Genomic DNA, 20,461 nt, shown 5'->3' on the forward strand with positions numbered 1-20,461 from the left:
ATTAAATAAAATGAGTGATATTTAATGAAGTGGAACTGCTGATGAAGACCAGCTGGAACACCCTAACGACGCGTATTTCGCGTTTGGCAATATGCCTTCTTCGTTATGTTTAATCTGCAAGTTATTTTTAAGCATCATTTTAGTCGAGACCTATTTCTGGTGATGGGTTCCAGAAAGAATAGACGAAACTTTTCAAATCTTTTATATATAGGTAGTTATAGTATATTTTTACATTTGCATTTAAACAGTGCTATTTGGTGAATGGAACTTTTTCATGAAGACCAGAAAGTAACTTCTCCATGACAAGTATTTAATAGGTGTTTCGGCTTAGGCTTTTAATTATTTATTATTTATACCCTCCCGGGCGGAAGAGAGGGAGGAAGAGAACTGACCAAATTCCACACGGGCAAAGCCTTGACTACAGCGAGTATAGAATCACTCCAACTTATAAAACCAAGTCCCCCGCCGCGCTGTTTGTGTATGTATGTTCGCGATAGACCCAAAAACTACAGATCGGATTTTCATGCGGTTGTCATCTATCAACAGAGTGATTCTTGAGGAAGATTTAGGTGTATAATCTGTTAAGGTTTTGTGTAACCCGTGCGAAGCCGGGGCGGGTCGCGGGGTTGGTACTAACCAATATGGCGTAGTGGTATCGTCTTGGGTCGTCCTATTCGTTTTTCGCCAAGTTCTTAAATTAGTCCTATTCTGCTTTCGTCACGCATTCTACATTGAAAGCCACCGACGATTGTGACGAATGTAGAATGGGTGACGAAAGCAGAAGAGGACTAATTTAAGAACTTGACGAAAAACGAATGGGACAACCCAAGACGATACCGGCGTAGTTGGTGTTCATTATACGTAGGTTTAGGAATTTGTCGCTTTTTTCAAATTTAATTTCCAAAATATCGATCCTAGAAGAAAAATTTTGAGGACCAAACTTGTAGATAATCAGCGAAATGCTATACATGGAAGTATTCTGTCCGCTCAATTATGACCCAACGCAAACTACCCCGCGATAGGCGGTACTTACAAACTGCTCGATTGGCAATCTCAGTACGACCGAGATGACAGTCAGTGACAAATGGCTAAATTGATTTATAAAAACAACGTTTTTTTGTAATTAAAAATATATTCATGTGTCGTGAAGTGGTGCAGAAGTTATTTTAGTTCATACAGTCAGCAGCAGAAGTCGCTATACACTCCAGGTGCTAAAAGAGAGGTAAACGTTTAAACTGTCAAAAAGTTGTTGACTGTCATGGTAGCATTTACTTGTGAGCGCTCAACATGTCACAAATATCTTAACAGTCGCTATTCATTAATTTCTACACTTACAACAAATCATCGATACCTTAGCTGTCAAAAAAACCATTGGTATCTAAGCGGTCAACGTGTCAAATATATCTGAACAATATGGAAAAATAGACGTTTAAAGCATACATGTATGGTCGTATATTGAATGAATAATAGCTATGCTAATTTCAGGTAAAGCGTTTTGACAATCATCGAAAGCAGTACAGTCCTGTCATCACATACATCTATCTCACGTTTTGCCCTTCAACCATTGACAGAGGCCTGTCAGTCAGCTTACTGCAAACTATTTCTTTTATTTAATAGAATCATCAAAACGAATGAGTGACACATAGCGAAAGCTAACTGAAGCCGAATTTAGAACCTATTGTCAAGGCACGTTGTGGTCTTGTTACTAAGGCGTTTGCTTTTCAAAGCAGAGACCGCGGGTTCAAATCTCAGTCGGATGCACTTAGAGATTACAGCTTTTTTTTGGGTTTCATTTCTATTATTACTTAATTTGTGGTTTTATATTAATTTCGCATACGTTTATATGTTTTTTGAAGATATGTCACATGTAGAGTATGTACGACTTTCTAACAGGACGTTGTAGGTTTGAACCCGCAGTAAGCGTTCCTTAGATTACTCCTGTGCGGAATGCCATTTGATGTTTACTGCTAGGTTATACTGGTTATACTAACAATAAGTTCAAAGATATGCAGTATGTTGATACATACTGTATATCTTTGAACTTATTGTTAGTACGAACGTTAGTTTGAACGAAAGGCCAAGAAAGAGACCCATTGATGTTTAGGTCATACTGAACAACTTTTACTATGGGACCAACCCAGAAAACGCGGAAAAATACTTGGAAGTTTCATACATTTTGCTGGTCTGATGTTGAAATTTTCTATGGGAGAGTAATTTTTTTCCGGGGTTAGTCCCATAGTAAAAGTTGCTCAGTATGACCTAAACATTAATGGGTCTCTTTCTTGGCCTTTCGTTCTGATACATACTGTATATAACTCCGTATACTCTATACTCTCTGCTAAGTTGTAAAAACAAAATTCGTCATTCCAATGGTCAACAGTTAGCATATTACGTAGGGGTATATGCATGGCAGTGATGGTTCAACCGCTAGCCTCTATTACAAAGCCATAAGGTTTACATGTCAGATTGGGAATTTGGGACAGAGAACGTGTTAAGTTTCAATTCTATTATTTTCTCCTTCGTTCTTTGATCGATTCGGAGTATCGTATTTTAGTACTATATAGTATATTTTAGTACAATAAGCGGGCTAAATGAATATATTAACATATAATATGCTCTACGATTTGGAAGAACGGCCGCCTATGACAGTTAAAATAAAAAACCTATCATTCTCGTAAAACGTTAAACGTTATTTATTGTCTAAGTTTGACACTTGACGATAAAATACTTCTTTAAGAAAGGAGGTGTCAATTCGTAGCTGCTACAGTATTTTTTAAAAAGTTAAATAGATAAAATGTTGATGCTTAGTTACCATTGAAATAACAACTGCTTAGCAACTGGTGGCACCCTGGCTGCTGACATACGTGATTGGCAGTGCGTGTAGGTATTAATGACAGCAGCTTGAATTTGAGTGCTTAGTTACGACTGAATTTCTAACCGTTATTGTAATTGTGATTAAATAAGGGTGTATGTGTTAAAGAAAAACTCAGAAGTTAAGATATATGTGACGAACTGAAAGCCTATGCTAAAATGACAACTTAGATGTCCTTATTTTTGTGACGATTGAAGTGTATATGTTTTCTTGGACACCTTACCCGCTCAGGTATATCTGATGCTGACTGTACCAAGGACAGTGGAATCACTTTTCACTTGTAGTAAACAGATAACTTCAGTAGAATTTGGAAAAAACATGACGATTTGTTTTCAATACTACCGTGCTAAGCTAAAACGTAACAACTGCATACGACTTTCATAACAACATACGACTTTTTAAATTGCGAAGATAATAGGGATGGTGTTATGCTAAATGAAGTAGACTATTTTATTAACTTGTGTTTGGTTTAGGTATTTTCTATATAATTATAAATGTAGTAATAAATTCCTTCTTACAGATTTGTATTTTCCTTTTTTATTTCATGAGATGGAGCTATAAAAAACTACCTAGTTATTAACTCACATTATAGACGGGTCTAACGCGAATTATATTCAATTACCTTTATTCAAACTTTTCCATACACTTTTCGTCGGGTAGATGCACAAATCTCTGTTTTGACATTTTGCTGGGACAATCAGTCAGCCGCGACCACGACCAGTGAAACCTGTGTCGAAACGTCGGTAAATAAAGGTAATTGAATATAATTCGCGTTAGACCCGTCTATAATGTGAACGCGAAAGTTTAAAATATTATAAGAGCGGCAAATTTAGAAAATGTAAGCGCGCGAACGGCTGTGGTCCTATACAAAATTTTAATTTTGCACCTTTTTCTACGGACAAACTTGCTTGACCGGCTATATACATATAAAATATTCTGAACTGAAAGTGGGGATTTATTGTGACTCCGCCTGTTCAAATATTTTTGACCCGATTCGTGTACCCATGTAAATTTTGCAGACTGTATAGCCAGTCCTATTTCTAAGATCAAGTTCGCCATACATTTACTATGGCGTACTTGATCTTAGAAAAACGGACAGACTATACCTGAACGTGACTTCGCACTGCCATGCAGATTGATAATAAAATATACAAAATACTTATTATAGCGGAATACATTTATACAACAATGATATATTTACTTATGTTGAGTTAGTCTGTCATGTCATAACAACATTTTAACTAGTTATCTTTTAATCTGCATTAAATTATTATACGTGAATTATTTGACTGGTTCTTCAACTGTATGGCATAAACCTATCCCTGTCCAAGTCATATTCTAATCAAATATGAACCGCGAACTCTCAGCGGCCAGTACGTACAGCAAGAAGGTTATTAGCGGATTAATGTCGCTGATTGGTAGTTATTGACATTATATGCATTTCATCTACACTTAGCTATGTACCATTAGTGTAATAATGATGACTATTATTTCGTTTACCAGCTTTGATTACAGGCTCTGTAAACGCGTCGTCTTATTTGAATGTAGGCGTAATTGTGTATGTGTGCTAATTTGGCCCGAGAATTTGAACGGTAATGTTCCTAAAGGCGGTATCCTTAGTTATATATGATCGCAGTAGATAATCAAATTTCCTACAATTTTTGTCCTCACGGTTTTACTGTAAAATCAAAAATGCCCGAGTTATTCAAGAAAAACCGTTTTTCGAATATACACAGAAGCCTGAACATTTTATTTAATTAGATGGGTGATGGGAGGCATGTTTGACCTTACAAATGACTGTGCCCAAACATTTCCGAAACATATCGAACGTTTTAGTTGCAGTTTTCAGTAGTGTAAAATAATTGGTATATTTATCGTACCTCGTGTTATAAATGTAAATATAATATATTATTTTTTAGGTTCAATGTACTGGCATTGGTTTCACCAAGAACGATGAGCGAGAAGCGATTAGAGCTAGAAAACTGGAAACGAGTTGGGGCGTCCGGCTGCGACCGAAGCGAGTTTTTGAATGCGAGTTTGACGTTTTAAACACCGTATTTAAGGTTAATAAGGTCTACAAGCTTCGAGAAGGAGGTCAACCGCCGAATCCAACTCGGTTGGGCAGCGTTCGGGAAACTACGTAATGTCTTTTCGTCCGACATACCTCAGTGCCTCAAGACGAAAGTCTTTAATCAATGTGTGTTACCAGTGATGACTTACGGCTCCGAAACGTGGTCTTTCACTATCTCAAAATTCAAAGTCGCTCAACGAGCTATGGAGAGGGCTATGCTCGGAGTTTCTCTGCGTGATCGAATCAGAAATGAGGAGATCCGTAGACGAACTAAAGTCACCGACATAGCCCACCGGATTAGCAAGCTGAAGTGGCAATAGGCAGGCCACATTGCGCGCAGAGAAGATGGCCGATGGGGTCGAAAAGTGCTCGAGTGGAGACCACGGCCTAGCAAACGCAGCGTAGGACATCCACCCACAAGATGGACGGACGACCTTGTTAAGGCCGCCGGAAGACGCTGGATGCGGATCGCTTCCAACCGGTACGAGTGGAGGTCCAAGGGGGAGGCCTATGTTCAGCAGTGGACGTCTTATGGCTGAGATAATGATGATGATGATGAAGGTCTACAAGCAAATATCAGCCTTCGTGAATTAAGTATTGTAACCTTAGTCACAGAATAGAAGTACAGTGGAACCTCGATAGCACGGATCTCAAGGGAAACGCCAAAACTTCGTGTTAACGAGGTTTTATCTTATAGAGTGCATCGACTTAGAGAGGTTCTTGTAGGTTTTTGTTAGTATTAAAAACACATTAAAATTCGTGTTAGGTAGGTGATTATACATAGAAACGTAAAATACAGTTTCTTTTTTTTGAGTTACAGAGGTTCGTTAGTAATATCGATATAGATGTGGTAAAACAATACGACTATTTTTTCTAGTTGCATGGTCTCTCCGACCGCCAAGCGAACATCGCTTAGCGAGTACCTACCGCTAAGCGACTTTATCGTTGACAGCTTTTATCGCTGCGAGTAAAGAGTGCAAAGAGAGTCCTCGCCGGCAATGTGAACAGCCAGCGATCAACTATTAATATAGGTACCTATCTATTGTCTTTTACCGACACGGAATCTCTATCTTATCGCTTACACGCCCTTGGTGCTTGGACTAGTGCATATCCATACTTAATATTATAAAGGCGAAAGTGTGGCTGTCTGTTTGTCTGTCTTGTCTGTTACCTCTTCACGCTTAAGCCACTGAACCGATTTATTTGAAATAGGTATGGTATAGAGATTGTCTGAGTCCCGAGGAAGGACATAGGAAAGTTTTTATTCCAGAAATCATCCCTTAAAGTGGTGGAACTTTGTATGGGGACTTAACACAAACTGGACAACAAACTTTGTCAATAGGAACTGCCCCGCCCGCGCGGTGTAGCAGCGGCGCTGGTGCACGATTTAGTTGGGTACATAGAGATAGTTTGAGTCCCGGGGAATGACAAAGGGTAGTTTTCATTTAAGAAATCATCCTTTAACTGATTGAATAAAATAATAGCTACCTACCTAAATTAAAAATTCCACGCTGAAGAAGTCGCGGGGAAAAGCTAGTATATATATAACAGAGATGAGCCACTGAAAATATTATTGATACACAATTATGTAGACACCTAACCTATTTTATATTAAGTAAGGATATATTATTACTAGCTGTTGCCCGCGACTTCGTCCGCGTGGAATCTTATCTTCAACATTTTACATCTTTAGTACCTATAATTTTCATATCCAAGCAATGTTGAAATTAAGTACTTTTCTTTTTTAGCAAGTTGTATGAAGTTTTAAGTCAAGTGGATTTTGATGTTGGTTGCTGAAATTACTTTTCTTGTATTCTCATTATAGGTACCTATGCCCTTATACAAAGATTCAAGTTCCGCATTCCGCATTCACAAAATATCTGATCTCCATACAAACTTTCAACCCCTTTCCCACCACAATGGGGGATGATTTTCAAAAATGCTTGAATTAGTTTTCATGTTTTTTAATTTATTACCTTTTTTTCCAAAAAGTTAAAGTTCCTAGCTTAAAATTAAATTTACACCCCAAGACGTATTTTCATCCCCTTTTTAGTCTCCTTAGGGATTGAATTTCCAAAAACGTTGCAATTACTTTTTTTTTAATCGGCTATTATGCCTTTCTAAGAAGTTTCAAAACCATTTGTAATGGATTCAAAATTTCAACCCCTTTTTAACCCTGTTAGGGGATGAATTTTACAAAACGCTGAAATTATTTTTCTTGTCTTCTAATAATATCCCTAAATACAAAGGTTCAAGTCCCACACTCGAAAAAATGTTTGATATCCATACAAACTTTCAACCCCTATTTCACCACCTTAGGGGTTGAATTTTCAAAAACGCTGAAATTAGTTATCTTGTATTTTAATAATATATCTTTTATCGAAGTTTCAAATTCGTAGCTCAAAAGAAAACTTTAACCCCATACAAACTTTCATCCCTTTTTAACCCTGTTAGGGGATGAATTTTACAAAACGCTGAAATTACTTTTATTGTCTTCTAATAATATCCCCAAATACAAAGATTCAAGTCCCGCGCTCGAAAATTTTTTTGTTATCATACAAACTTTCAACCCCTTTTTCACCACCTTGGGGGATGAATTTTCTAAAACGCTGAAATTAGTTTTCTTGTATTTGAATTTGATACTTTTTTACAAAGTCTCAAGTTCCTAACATAAAATAAAATTTGCACCCGAAGACGAACTTTCATCCCCTTTTTAACCCCCTTAGGGGTTGAATTTCCAAAAACGTTGCAATCACTTTTTTTTGTAATCGGCTATTATGCCTTTCTACGAAGTTTTAAAGCATTTGTAATGGATTAAAATGTTCAACCCCTTTTTAACCCTATTAGGGGATGAATTTTACAAAACGCTGAAATTACTTTTCCTGTCTTCTAATAATATCCCTAAATACAAAGATTCAAGTCCACCACTTGAAAATTTTTTTGATATCCATACAAACTTTCAACCCCTTTTTCACCACCTTAGGGGATGAATTTTCAAAAACGCTGAAATCAGTTTTCTTGTATTTTAATAATATATCTTTTTACGAAGTTTCAAATTCCTAGCTTAAAAGAAAACTTTAACCCGATACAAACATTCATCCCCTTTTTAACCCCCTTAGGGGTTGAATTTCTCAAAATCGCTTCTTATCTTCTTGTACACTTTATAAATGCAATCTGGTGTGCAAATTTCAACTTTCTGGCTTTTGTAGTTTCGGCTCTGCGTTGATGAATCAGTCAGTCAGTCAGTCAGTCAGCCAGTCAGTCAGGACACTTGCATTTATATATATAGATATAAGATAGAAGATAGATCACTGCCAAAATAAGGTTAAAGGTGCCGCCCTGTAGTAGTAGAAGGTATTGTGATAAATATTTTTTTCTTTCATATATATACTATGGACATTCCTCGATGGCACCAAGTTGCAACCAGAAAGCGATGATCACACGGCAAATGAAATCCTGAAGACTATAGCAGCCACGTCAAAGGAAGATATACCTACCTATTCAAAGAATGTTTATTGATCCTATTTGAAAGCAATCCTACAATCATGATCATACACGCTATATTTGTTAAGATTGTTGTTATTTAATTACCCTGTGATTAATAATTTAATTTATTTAAGGCCAACAAATGATCAATTTCGTCATTTTAATTTAAATCTTACAACAAATGTTAGTAGGATACACGCACAAACTTATTAACTAACTACATATTTACAGATGATGGTGTAATAACAACAATTTTGACAAATTTGGCGTGTATGACCATAATTGTAGGATTGCTTTCAAATAGGATGCCATATACAGGATGGAAAGATAAGTCGGGCCCTGGAGGGAAACTACCTTAAATCCTTAAGCTGGCTCATTTTACTTAAAGGAGACATTCCTTTATTTTTAAAAAGAAACAAAACTTGGTACAAAACAAATTTTTTATGGTAGTCTCATTGCGGCCTTTGTATTATTATTTAATCGTATGGCATGCATGATTAGGCAATCAGAGAACAGCTTTGAGGTTGTTAAGCCAGGCAACTACGTCGGGTGTCAGGGCATCCAGATCCTCAGCTGGGCCAGGATAGGAGTGAAGAGGGCAGCGCCGTAATATGTGCTCAGTGGTTTGTTCTTCTTCGCCACACTCGCAGAGGGGAGATTCCTTCCAGCCCCACTTATGTTGGAAATAATTACAGCGGCCGTGACCTGTTCTCAACCTATTTAGACGGCACCAGATCTTACGAGGTAGGTGAAACCCTTTTGGTTTTATCGTCGGGTCTGAAAGATAGGGTGTGTCTTTTCCAGCCGTAGCAGTAGACCAGTCAGCCTTCCACCTATCCGAGATGTTGAAATTGCTTAGGCCTGGCGCCATAGCACAGGGTGGGTTTCGAGAGACCAACCGTTGTGGAGGAGGGTGGCAGAACTCTTGATGCACTGGTAGCGTTGGGTTTTTCAAAATCTTCTCCTCTTCTCTCTTCAAAGCATGAGCGCGACGGAGATGAGGCGGCGCTACGTGACTTAGTACTGGCAGCCAGTGGGCCGGAGTAGATTTAATAGTACCAGAGATGCATCGCATGGTCTCGTTCAGCTTGACGTCCACTTTGTTGATATGTGCACTACCTAGCCATACAGGTGCGCAGTACTCGGCCGCAGAGTACACAAGCGCGATACCCGAAGTGCGTAAGCAATCCGCCGAAGCTCCCCAGCTGGTGCCACAGAGTTTATGGAGGAGATTATTTCTCGTTGCTACCTTTTGCGAGAGCTTGGTTAGATGTTGCTTATAGGTAAGGGACCTATCCAGCGTAACACCGAGATAAGTTGGGCAGGGATTGTACTTGAGTGCTTCTTTATTCAGGTAAACAGTTGGATGATAGCTGGCCATCTGGTTGTATAGATGAAAACAGGAGGCTTCAGTCTTACTTTGGCTGGGTATAAGTCGCCACGCGCTAAAGTATGCTGTCAGAGCTTCTAAGTCCGATGACAGTGTTTGGGCACCAGATTCAAAATCTTTGCTCTGTGAGATAAGTGCGATGTCATCGGCATATATAAACTTTGTAGCTTCTGTATGCGGAAGATCTGAGATATACAAGTTGAACAACATTGGCGCTAACACCGAACCTTGAGGAAGGCCATTGTTCAACTTGCGTTTCCTGCTCTTCTTGTTTCCCAAGAAAACTTCGAAGGTCCTTTCAGACAGCATGTTGGAGATGAGGTCTACTAATTCTCTGCTTGGGATTGCTGACATTAACTTATAAACCAGGCCGTGCCTCCAGACTGTGTCGTAGGCCGCTGTGAGGTCGATAAAAACCGCGGTCGATTTAAGGCGTTTTTGAAATCCGGCTTCTACAAAGTTAGTGAGAGCTAACACCTGATCGACACAGTTCCTGCCCTTCCTGAAACCGGCTTGCTCGGGCGGTGTGACCGCTTCTATATAAGGTTCAATGCGGCCTAGAAGGAGACGTTCTAGCAGCTTGTGAGAACAGCTGAGGAGAGCAATAGGCCTAAAGCTTTCGACAAGGTTTTCAGGCTTTCCTGGTTTGGGCACAGCTATTACTTTTGCTAACTTAAACTCTTTCGGTAAGTTATTGTTTGACAGGATGTTAGAGAACAAGGTTGTTAGCCAGCTGACTGCGATGGGCCCCATATGCTTGATGAACTCATTAAAGATGTTATCCGGGCCAGCGGCTTTATTGTTTTTGAGCTGTTTAATAGCGGTGACAACTTCCTCCACACTGAATGGTCTGGCAAGCTCGTGGTTTCTTGGGGAGTTTTCCTTGAGAGCTGTCAGTTCTTTTTTAATTTTCTTTGTGAAGGTTTTGTCACTTTTGGCTCTAGTTAGTTCAACCAGTCTAATGGCTATGGCATCTGGGTTAACGCTTGGGCAATCTCTGTTTTGGCTGTTTTTTCCAGTTAGGCTGTTGATGGTCCTCCAAGCTTTTCTACTGGACCGTTTGAAGTCCATTTGCCCAACTGCGGTTTCCCACTTTGCTCTTCGGCTCTCGTCGAGGGAAGCGAGGAGTTCGGCGCCAGTATGAGGGTTTCCCGTTTCTTGGTATTGTTTATATAGATCCTCGCTTTTCAGACTCCATCCAGGTATGTACTCCTTTCTGTAACCCCTTGGTATAGATGCCTTTGCAGCCTTGATTATCAGCTTACAAAAGTTTCCATAGTTGGAGGCTACAGGGTCCAAGTTAGCTGAAGACACATTTAGATCCAACTGCTCCTCGTAGCTCACCCAGTCCGCTCGGGCAAAGTTCCATCGCGGTAGGGGCATAGAATTATGAAGGGGAATTTTAAGGCCAATTTCCAAAAATACGGGTCTGTGTTGACTGTTCGGAAAATTGGACAGTACCGAACGGCTACAAGGAAGTGGATGATCCAAGGGGTCTTTGGATACAAATACCAGGTCAGGGTTATAGTCCTTTCTCCATCTGGCAGAATGGAAGGTTCCCTTGTCTTTAGCATCGAATACCAAGTGTAAGTTGTTCATATCCACCCATTGAGCAAGCAGCTCACCGTTTGCGTCCACCTCTGAGTATCTCCAGTTCGTATGGTGACTATTGTAATCCCCGACGTACACACTCGGGTGCGGCTGGACAGGGAGCAGTTCGGAAGGCCATGGGATACTTGGGGGCTTGTAGACATTGGTCACAGAGATGTCCTCAACTTGCACGACGATGTAATATAAAGAATCTTTGGCGCTGAAGGTGGCCACACGAATGTTTGAGATGTCTGACCTGGCAAGAGTGGCTATGCCGTGTTTAGGATGGTGGATGGCTTTAACTAGAGTGTAGCCCGGTAGTCTTACCCTCTTCTCAAAGTCCGCTTCATCCCTCGTGTGAGTTTCCTGAACATTAACAATATCAACTCTATAGTCCCTTAATACCTTCGTCAGATAGTCACTCTTAGCTAAACTTATTCCTTCTATGTTCAGTTGCAGGATGCGTACCGAGGGGCCGACATCCCTTGTTCTAAGACTCCTAGGAGTACACTTTTTGAGTGAGCTTGTATCTGTAGAATCGTTGACATTCGTGATCGCCATACTGTATCTCTCTGATTGCTGGGTTGCCTTTGGAAGGCGTTACTCATTTAGCACCACCCAGGGGACACGTGCAGGGTTGTGGTAGGTTATTCCTGCGGACGCGAGTAACAATTGTCCCCCAATGTTGCCTTTGTATTAGAACAATAATAATCCAACCAAAATTTCGGGTCGACAATTGAGTCCAGGCCTGCTACCAAAACCTGATGTCCTATTTAAGGTGAGGCGGCACTAAACATAGGTCCGCTCGTGCATGGAATACTGCTGCCACTGGCTATCAAATCTGCTGCAGACTTTTTTTGGTCCGACTATCAGCTGGCAGCCCTGGACTCGATAGAGCGCCGGGCTCATATACTTTTTGGCGATGGCTGTCAAATCAAAGTTACAAAGCCTCGATCATATCATCGCCGACGAGTTACATGTCTATGGGTGTTCTATCGGATATATTCTAGGGAGTGCGCAAAAGAATGTGTTATTCCCACTAGTTACCACCAAGTTCTTACCAGTGGTAACTACTGGGCATTTTTTCCCACCTTTTACCACTGGTAAAAAAAAATCCCACTAGTTACCACCAACTCGACTTGGTGGTAACTACTGGGAATTTTTATTCCCAGTAGTTACCACCAAAATACTGTTAGAATTCAATACTAATAAAAACAGTATAAATAGTTTAGTATAAATGTAGCGTGCTGAAATAAATAATTATGTGTCGGTTAGTGATTCAGTAAACTGCTTTAAAAGTGATCAAAAATATTAAAACAGTTTTACCGGTATAAGTGTAAAAACTAAAATAGAAGAGTCTCATTCTAGTTAACTAGAAATTAACTTATTATCCGAATAAAATGTATCCTATTAACTGTAAATTGAATTACATATTTATACAAACGAACAAACCAATCAGTCAAAAACGGACAGAACTGATTTCGTTTTATTATTTAGAGCTACTTCATTTCGTTCTATTATAAGTATTATAACACCACGTAGAGCTGGAATATGTAGGTATTCATAATTTGTAGTCAGGCTAAATAAAAGGGCATGGGCATCGCTAGGTCATGTTACGCTGGTTGGCTCGATTGCTTAAACACCCAGGCTAGCGGGATGGTAATAACACTCTACCAGTGGGGCATCAGTAGTCAGAGGGTACACTTCTTTTTTTTTTATTTAACTTTTATTCTTTTGGAAAATATGTTTATTGGAAGACCGTGTAAGTAATTAAAATCGCATAAAACAACCTTAAATTGAGTTTTGAGAATTGTACGTTTGTATAAATATGTAATTCAATTTACAGCTAATGTGGAGTGTAGACTGTAACTTTTCGTGATGAGGGGTTCGTTGGGTGAAGCGTAGAAACTCGCCGCTGGAACGCGCTGGCCGTCGTGCTGTCTCGAAGTCCGCTATACCTCCATTTACCGGAATATGTGTTGTGTGAAATAAAAACACATATATCTGAGTTTATTTACTGGAGAGTGTTCAGGCAAGTGATAGAGTTAAGCTCTCTGAGTTCTCTGAATATGCTACAAATGGCGCGGGTTTATATAGGAATGGCCGGGCGATTTGTATCTCTGAACTAGTGGGCATTATATGCAGAGTGAGTTTTATTTATTTCTGTCAATCTCGTTAATTATAAGCACGTATGAAAGGAGCACGAATCCTAGACTTATAAATAGGTACAATATTAAGCACGTATGAAAGGAGCATGAATCCTAGACTTATAACTAGATATAAAACATTCCACGCAATTCATTTGACATAATATGTGAGCACAAAGTAAAACATGATATAAAAAGTAAAAATAGTAACCTAAACGTAAAGACTAATCTAACACATGCATGACCCTAATAGCTATTTACGACAGTCTCCCCCACGTGTGTTAACACCGTCTTCATGCGCGGAGTAAATGAGGATGAGTCTGGAAACTGGGCGGCGGACGTCACCTGCGCGTGTGCGAACAATGGCCACTCTCACATGACCATCTGGGCCAGGAAATAGCTGGGCGATTACGCCTCTGGGCCACGTTCCTCGTGGCATGGAGCTATCCGCAATAATGACTATGTCACCTTCATGCAGTCTCTTCACGTTTTGATGAGCACCGGGCCTGGGGAGGAGGCTGGGTCGGTATTCCCGCTGCCAGCGCCTCCAAAATTGGTCGGCTAGCGTTTGCGCTGTTCTCCACGAGGAGAGCGACATAGTTGCGTCTGTGAAGACACCCAGTGGCGACATAGCACTTGATCGACCGATTAAAAAGTGGTTCGGCGTCAAGGCTTCGATGTCTAAATCTGGATTCACTGGTGTCAGCGGTCTGGAATTGACTATGTGCTCTGATTCTAGCAGTAAAGTATGTAGAACCTCTTCGTGGGGTGCTCTTTCTTTCAGTACTACTTTTAATGCCGTTTTAACGCTGCCTACGAGCCGTTCCCAGGCACCGCCAGCGGAGGGGTTGCCGGGTGGAATTTTTTTCCATTTTATGGCTCGCTCAGTCAAGAAGGGCTTGAGACTGTCGGGCAGCGTGTTTTTGGCCTCTGCCAGTTCTCTTTCAGCGCCGCAGAAGTTGGTGGCGTTGTCTGAATAGAGAACTGTAGGCGTGCCGCGTCGCGCTATCATTCGGCGTAGCGACAGTATCATGGAGGATGCCGAAAGTGAGGCGGCAAGCTCCAGATGTACAGCGCGAGTCGTGAGGCATGTGTATAGTACACCCCACCTTTTCTCGCGGCGGCGGCCTATAGTTATCTGCATGGGGCCAAACAGGTCTACGGCTGCAGCGGTAAACGGCGGCTGATTCGCTTTTAGCCTTTCTGGCGGCAAGTCACCTATGGGAACTTTGATTGGCATTCCCCTATAGGTTCTGCACCATTGGCATTTATTCGTTATGTAGCGAATGCTACCGCGCAGCCCGATAATGTAGTACCTTTGTTTCAACTCGTTGATGACGGTCGCGTGGTTGCCGTGATTGTAGAGTGCATGAAAATGCTGTATCAACAACTTGACGAAATCTTCTTTCGCATGTAAAACAGGCATGTGCGTGTTTTTATCGATTCTCGTGTTCAGTACGATGATTCCGTTTTTGTCAAGTTGTACAGCGATTTTGTATAGCGGAGATTTCTTCAGGAGTGGCCGCCCAGCTTCCAGAAGCCTCATTTCTTCCGGAAATGCAGCATGTTGGCTCCTTCGGATTAGCAACATCTCGGCTAAATCTACATGCCCCTTGTTAATCTCTGTATCTGTTTTCTTAGCGAACAATGCGGCTTTGAAAACCTCGGCGGCAACTAGAATACTAGCGGTGGCGCGAACTAATCGCACGAATTTTGAGAACCTACAGACCTCCGGCAGGTACTCAAACCTATTCTCCGCAACGCCTACCGAACATACAAGTTTATTGACGCGTTCCTCGCCCGTATCGGCAACGGGCGTAGGCACTTTTTCGATCGGCCAATGCTCACTAGATTTACGTATAAAATCGGGCCCTACGAACCATCGGTGGTTCACTCCAAATTGCGCAGGTATTCCGCGGGTCGCGTCGTCCGCCACGTTAGCCGCACTAGGCACCCAGCGCCAGTTGGCGGGGGTGGTAGTGTTCTCGATTTCTGCTAACCTATGTGCTACGAACGTTTTATACCTACGTGGGTCCGCACGTATCCACGTGAGCGCCGTTTTAGAGTCAGACCAAAAAAACCTTTCCTTTATTACGTAATCTGACTCCTTGACGATGGTTTCCGCTAATCTAGTAGCTAGTACGCAGCTCTGTAATTCCATTCTCGGAATGCTAACTACCCGGAGAGGCGAAACGCGGGCCTTAGCGGCCACTAACGCGGAGGTTCTAGTCCCCTCGGGGTTGATGCTAACTAAATACACGGCCGCGGCATATATTTTTTCGCTCGCGTCGCAAAAAACATGCATATATGCCTCCCTATTAAATGCGGGCACGTGTCGCGGAATTTCCAAGTCTCGTAATTGTTGTACGTTATCAATGAACGATCGCCACGCGGGTGCGAGTGAGACGGGTATAGGCGAGTCCCAATCGATTCCTGTCCTCCATATCTCTTGCATTAACGCCTTACCTAAGACGGATATGGGGCTCACATAACCGATCGGATCAAATATCGACATCGCGCTACTTGTTACCTGTCGTTTCGTAGGTAATTTCTGACCGTTAAGTACGTCTTCGGGCGTATTACGAAAGTTTACGTTAAAACCTAAGGTGTCACGTTTGTGATTCCATTTCAAACCTAAGGTACGCTCGCTCTCGTTCGCGCCTAACAGCGACGTTTCCTGATTGCTATTAACTACGTCAGCAATTACCGCAGGATGGTTCGATGCGAACCCGCGAAGTTCGAATGACGCGCGCATATTTAGCTCGTAAACTTCGTTTACTACGCGTCTCGCGTCCTCTTCAGACGTATCGAGGGCGATCAACATGTCGTCCATGTACGTATTCTTTATCGTTTTTTCCGCTGCGATCGGAAATTCTTTACTATGCGATTTTGCGTTTTCGTTTTTGACGTATAGCGCGGTTGTCGGCGACGCTGCCGAGCCAAATATTAGCCGCTTCATCCTATATTCTTGCGGTTGGGAGGTACGGTCCTCTCCCCTCCAAACGAAACGTAACGCATCGCGGTCTTGCTCAATTATTTCGATCTGTAAAAACATCTCTTTGACGTCCGCTATTACCGCGATTTTACCCTCGCGGAAACGCACTAGCACGCCGAAAAGTGATTCTAACAGGTCGGGGCCAGCCAACAGCGCGCTATTGAGCGAACGTCCGTAAGCTGTGGCGGCCGCGTCCCAAACTAATCGCATTTTCCCGCGTTGCGGGTGGAAAGTTGGGAAGTGGGCTAGATACCACGCCCGGGGTGCCTCGGGGGGCGGTCGCGAGTCCATTTTCTCCGCGTAACCTTTGTCGAGCAAGTTGTTCATATGCTTCGCATATTCGGCCTTAAGTTTCGCATCGCGGTCTAGCTTTCGTTCTAGACTGTACAGCCGTTTCAATGCTTGCTCTCGGTTATCGGGGAGTTTCTCGTCATCTGACCGCCAAAGTAAGCCCGAGCGATACCTTTGCTCCCCCGGTATCTTTTCGCAGGTGGCTTCTAACAAATCTAGCGCACGTTGGTCGGGATCGGCCCGAGGTAATTTTTGCGAAACGCCTAATGACTCTATATCAAAATGCCGTTTCATCAATTGTAAGGCCTCGTCATCCGCGGTATTAGGCCTTGCGTGCCCAACAAATTGTACCGCGGCGCGACGCGTACGGTCTGGTCCATGCAAAACCCATCCTAGCCTGGTTAAACTCGCGACTGGGAGGTTGGGCGGACCGTCTATAATTTGCCGACTAATGATGAGATGCCAGTTATCTTGGCCTATCACGATAGTAGGTACTGCGGGGGGGTAACTTAATTCGTCCGCGATTTTAGATAAATGATCGCATTTATCTACCAAGTCTCGCGGTACGCCCTGCGCTCCTAAACCTATATCGCAAACCGTGTAAGTCTCCATTAATTCCATATGTCGGCTACAAAAACCCCGTATTGCGACTCGTAACGCATACGAATCTGGGTCCCGTACTACACCGCCTATGCCTTCTATCTCTAATGTTTCACCGCGCACACGAGGTGCGATTCTATCCGCAGTTTCATGTAACATCAACGTCATTGCCGCGCCCTCATCGAGTAGCGCGAGGGTTTGGACGGTACCTAACGGTCCCGATACCTCTACTGGCATGATTTTGAGATACGTCTGCGGCAGTTTAACATTGAGTACTGCTTTGCGAGCTGCCGGCGCACTATTACCGTTCGCGGACCCGGCCGCGCTTAAACCGTGTAATAGCCTATTATGCCCGGCTTCGCACTGATTCATGCCACACGCGACATATTTACATCCAAAAAATTTACGGTGATTCGCGCCTAGACACCTAAAGCACAATTTAGCTCCCTTTGCCAAGTCCCAGCGCTCAGATACAGTCGCGGCTAGAAATTTCGAACACTCCTTAACTTCGTGTTCTTTGCCGTTGTTGCATATGGCGCATGCTTCGCGCGAGAAAGAGACAGACGATATCTGTCGCTTGGGCTTAGCTCCGGTGGACGCTGGCTTTTTCTTTAAATTGCCATCGCGGTGCTTTACTTGAGCTACGGTCGATTTATTAGAACGCGATCTATTTCCCGTATCACGTGTGTATGACTCGTGGTAATCTGATTCCGATTCCGAACTATAGTCGCGAAGGGACGCGGGGGCGCGGGGGCCAGCGAGAGCGTGGCTCGATCGTCTGGGCTCGCGCACAGAGGAAACCGCATTTCGTTCATTTCGCGAACTATCATACGTATCACGGTAGAACGCGGGGTCGCGAGACCTAGAGAGAGCTTGGCTCGATCTTTCGGGTTCGCGCGCAGAGGAAACCGCGTTCACTGCATTCCGTGATCGGTTGGACGGCTTAAGTCGGTTTATGCGCTTGGCCGCAGTGCTAATTTCGTTAAGAAACTCGGAAATTGCTACTAACCCGGGTGATTCTACGTTAGACTGCCTGTATTTGGCCCATTCATAGCGCACTATCAGATTCAATTTATCCACGATTTTATTCACGAGCTCAGGCGCGTGCAAGTATTTCTCTTGACGCAAGGATCTAATGGTGGCGACGGCATTCGCTACATGCGCGGCGAATGAGGTTATATTCGAATTGTCTTCGGATAAACGCGGCATGCGTTTAACGTTATGAATTTCCGTAAGAACAATCTCCTCAGGGTCGCCGAACTGCCGTTCCAACGCTTCCATTATCTCGTACGGATCCTGAACCGTGTACATTATTGATTTTACGGCCGTCCGAGCTTCGCCCTTAAGTGCGCGCCTAATCCGACTGACGTTATTGACGGCACTAAACATGGGCGACGTATCTTCGAACTCTGCCCTAAATGATATCCATTCGGAGATATCTCCGCCGAATGCAGGTAATTCCGGCGGTTTATGGTACATTGGCGCGTAGGTACCGTGCGGTACCTCTAAAGTGCGCGGGGTTGGTTTGCTAGTACGTTCGACGGCTGCCCGCGGCGGCGGTGGCGCGGTCTGTTTCGGCGGCGGGATTTTAACGTTTTCCTGTGCGATCTCATGCTGTAACCTCGCTTGTCGTTCTACCCAACTTCTAGTACGTTCTTCGACGGTCGCGTCACTGCTGCCGACAGACTGCGCCTTCAGTTGCGCAACCTGCAGCCGTAAATTTGCAGTTTCGGACTCTGTCTTAGCAACGACCAGACGGGCTTTATGAACCTCGAGCTCGGCCATTAGCACGGCCAATTGTTTATCGCGTTCCCTAACCGATTTGCGACTTTTATGTGAATCGCGATTAGACGGCGCCCGCGACGGCGACGGCGGCGCATCGGCGTCTTTATTCACTAGCGTACCTGACCTACTACGATTTACTACCGTGGCATCTAACGTTTCCGAGTGTACCGACTCGTTTCCACCGGTAGTATTCGGGTTGCCACTGGTGCCCTTGCTCCACGTATTTGTCTCGCCGGACGTAGTCTTACCGGACGAGGGGGTAGGGGTGTCCATGCTGGCTGCGGGCGCAGGCGGGCCCTTGGTGCGTGGTCGTAGGCTCCTTGCTTCCTTTTCGGACATCTTTCTGGCTGGAACCACTTCACTTCACTTAACACACGCGGGGGTCCCTAACTTGACCTGCCTATATCTATGACTGACCGTTACCGAGCGTAACGCCAGGCCCTAGGCGTAGCGTGGATCCCTCGTGGCACTGAATCTCCCGCAATGGCAAAGTGCAATGCCTAGAACGTTCGAAAGCAGTGTGTGGGTATCAACCATGTGACACATGCAACGAAAGTTGCCAGGACACGTGAGCGGAGGACGACCTACACGCTGCACGGTCCGACCGGCAAGCCGGTAAATGGGTACGGAAAGGTATTGGGGTTGGGTCTGAGCCGAAGCGAACCTCTAGGCCCAGCGCGTTCTTTATTCAGTCTTGCCGTCTGAGTCAAGCAATGTCGCTTAAAACTCAGCGCGTACTTGTTTCTTTTTTGCCGTCTGAGTTAAGCAATGTCGCTTGAAACTCAGCGCGTACGTGTTTCTTTCTTGATTCTGAATTAAGCTATGTCGCTTGAAACTCAGCGCGTACGTTTTTCTATCTTCATCCGGCTTCAAAAGGACCAAACTGTGGAGTGTAGACTGTAACTTTTCGTGATGAGGGGTTCGTTGGGTGAAGCGTAGAAACTCGCCGCTGGAACGCGCTGGCCGTCGTGCTGTCTCGAAGTCCGCTATACCTCCATTTACCGGAATATGTGTTGTGTGAAATAAAAACACATATATCTGAGTTTATTTACTGGAGAGTGTTCAGGCAAGTGATAGAGTTAAGCTCTCTGAGTTCTCTGAATATGCTACAAATGGCGCGGGTTTATATAGGAATGGCCGGGCGATTTGTATCTCTGAACTAGTGGGCATTATATGCAGAGTGAGTTTTATTTATTTCTGTCAATCTCGTTAATTATAAGCACGTATGAAAGGA

General features: G+C 43.3%; 1 protein-coding gene across 1 annotated transcript; it reads right to left on the reverse strand.

Moving 5' to 3' along the window:
* Positions 1 to 13,809: 13,809 nt before the first annotated feature.
* LOC134675361 (uncharacterized) lies at positions 13,810 to 19,566 on the reverse strand. Its single transcript, XM_063533572.1, has one exon. The coding sequence runs from the start codon at positions 19,564 to 19,566 to the stop codon at positions 13,810 to 13,812; it is 5,757 nt and encodes a 1,918-aa protein (XP_063389642.1).
* Positions 19,567 to 20,461: the final 895 nt, after the last annotated feature.

Source organism: Cydia fagiglandana, chromosome 21, assembly GCF_963556715.1.
Source record: "Cydia fagiglandana chromosome 21, ilCydFagi1.1, whole genome shotgun sequence".
Lineage (NCBI taxonomy): Eukaryota > Metazoa > Arthropoda > Insecta > Lepidoptera > Tortricidae > Cydia > Cydia fagiglandana.

What these genes read in the sequence shown, in the direction of transcription:
- LOC134675361 (XM_063533572.1), bottom strand. Translation starts at nt 19,566, where the DNA reads ATGTCCGAAAAGGAAGCAAGGAGCCTACGACCACGCACCAAGGGCCCG.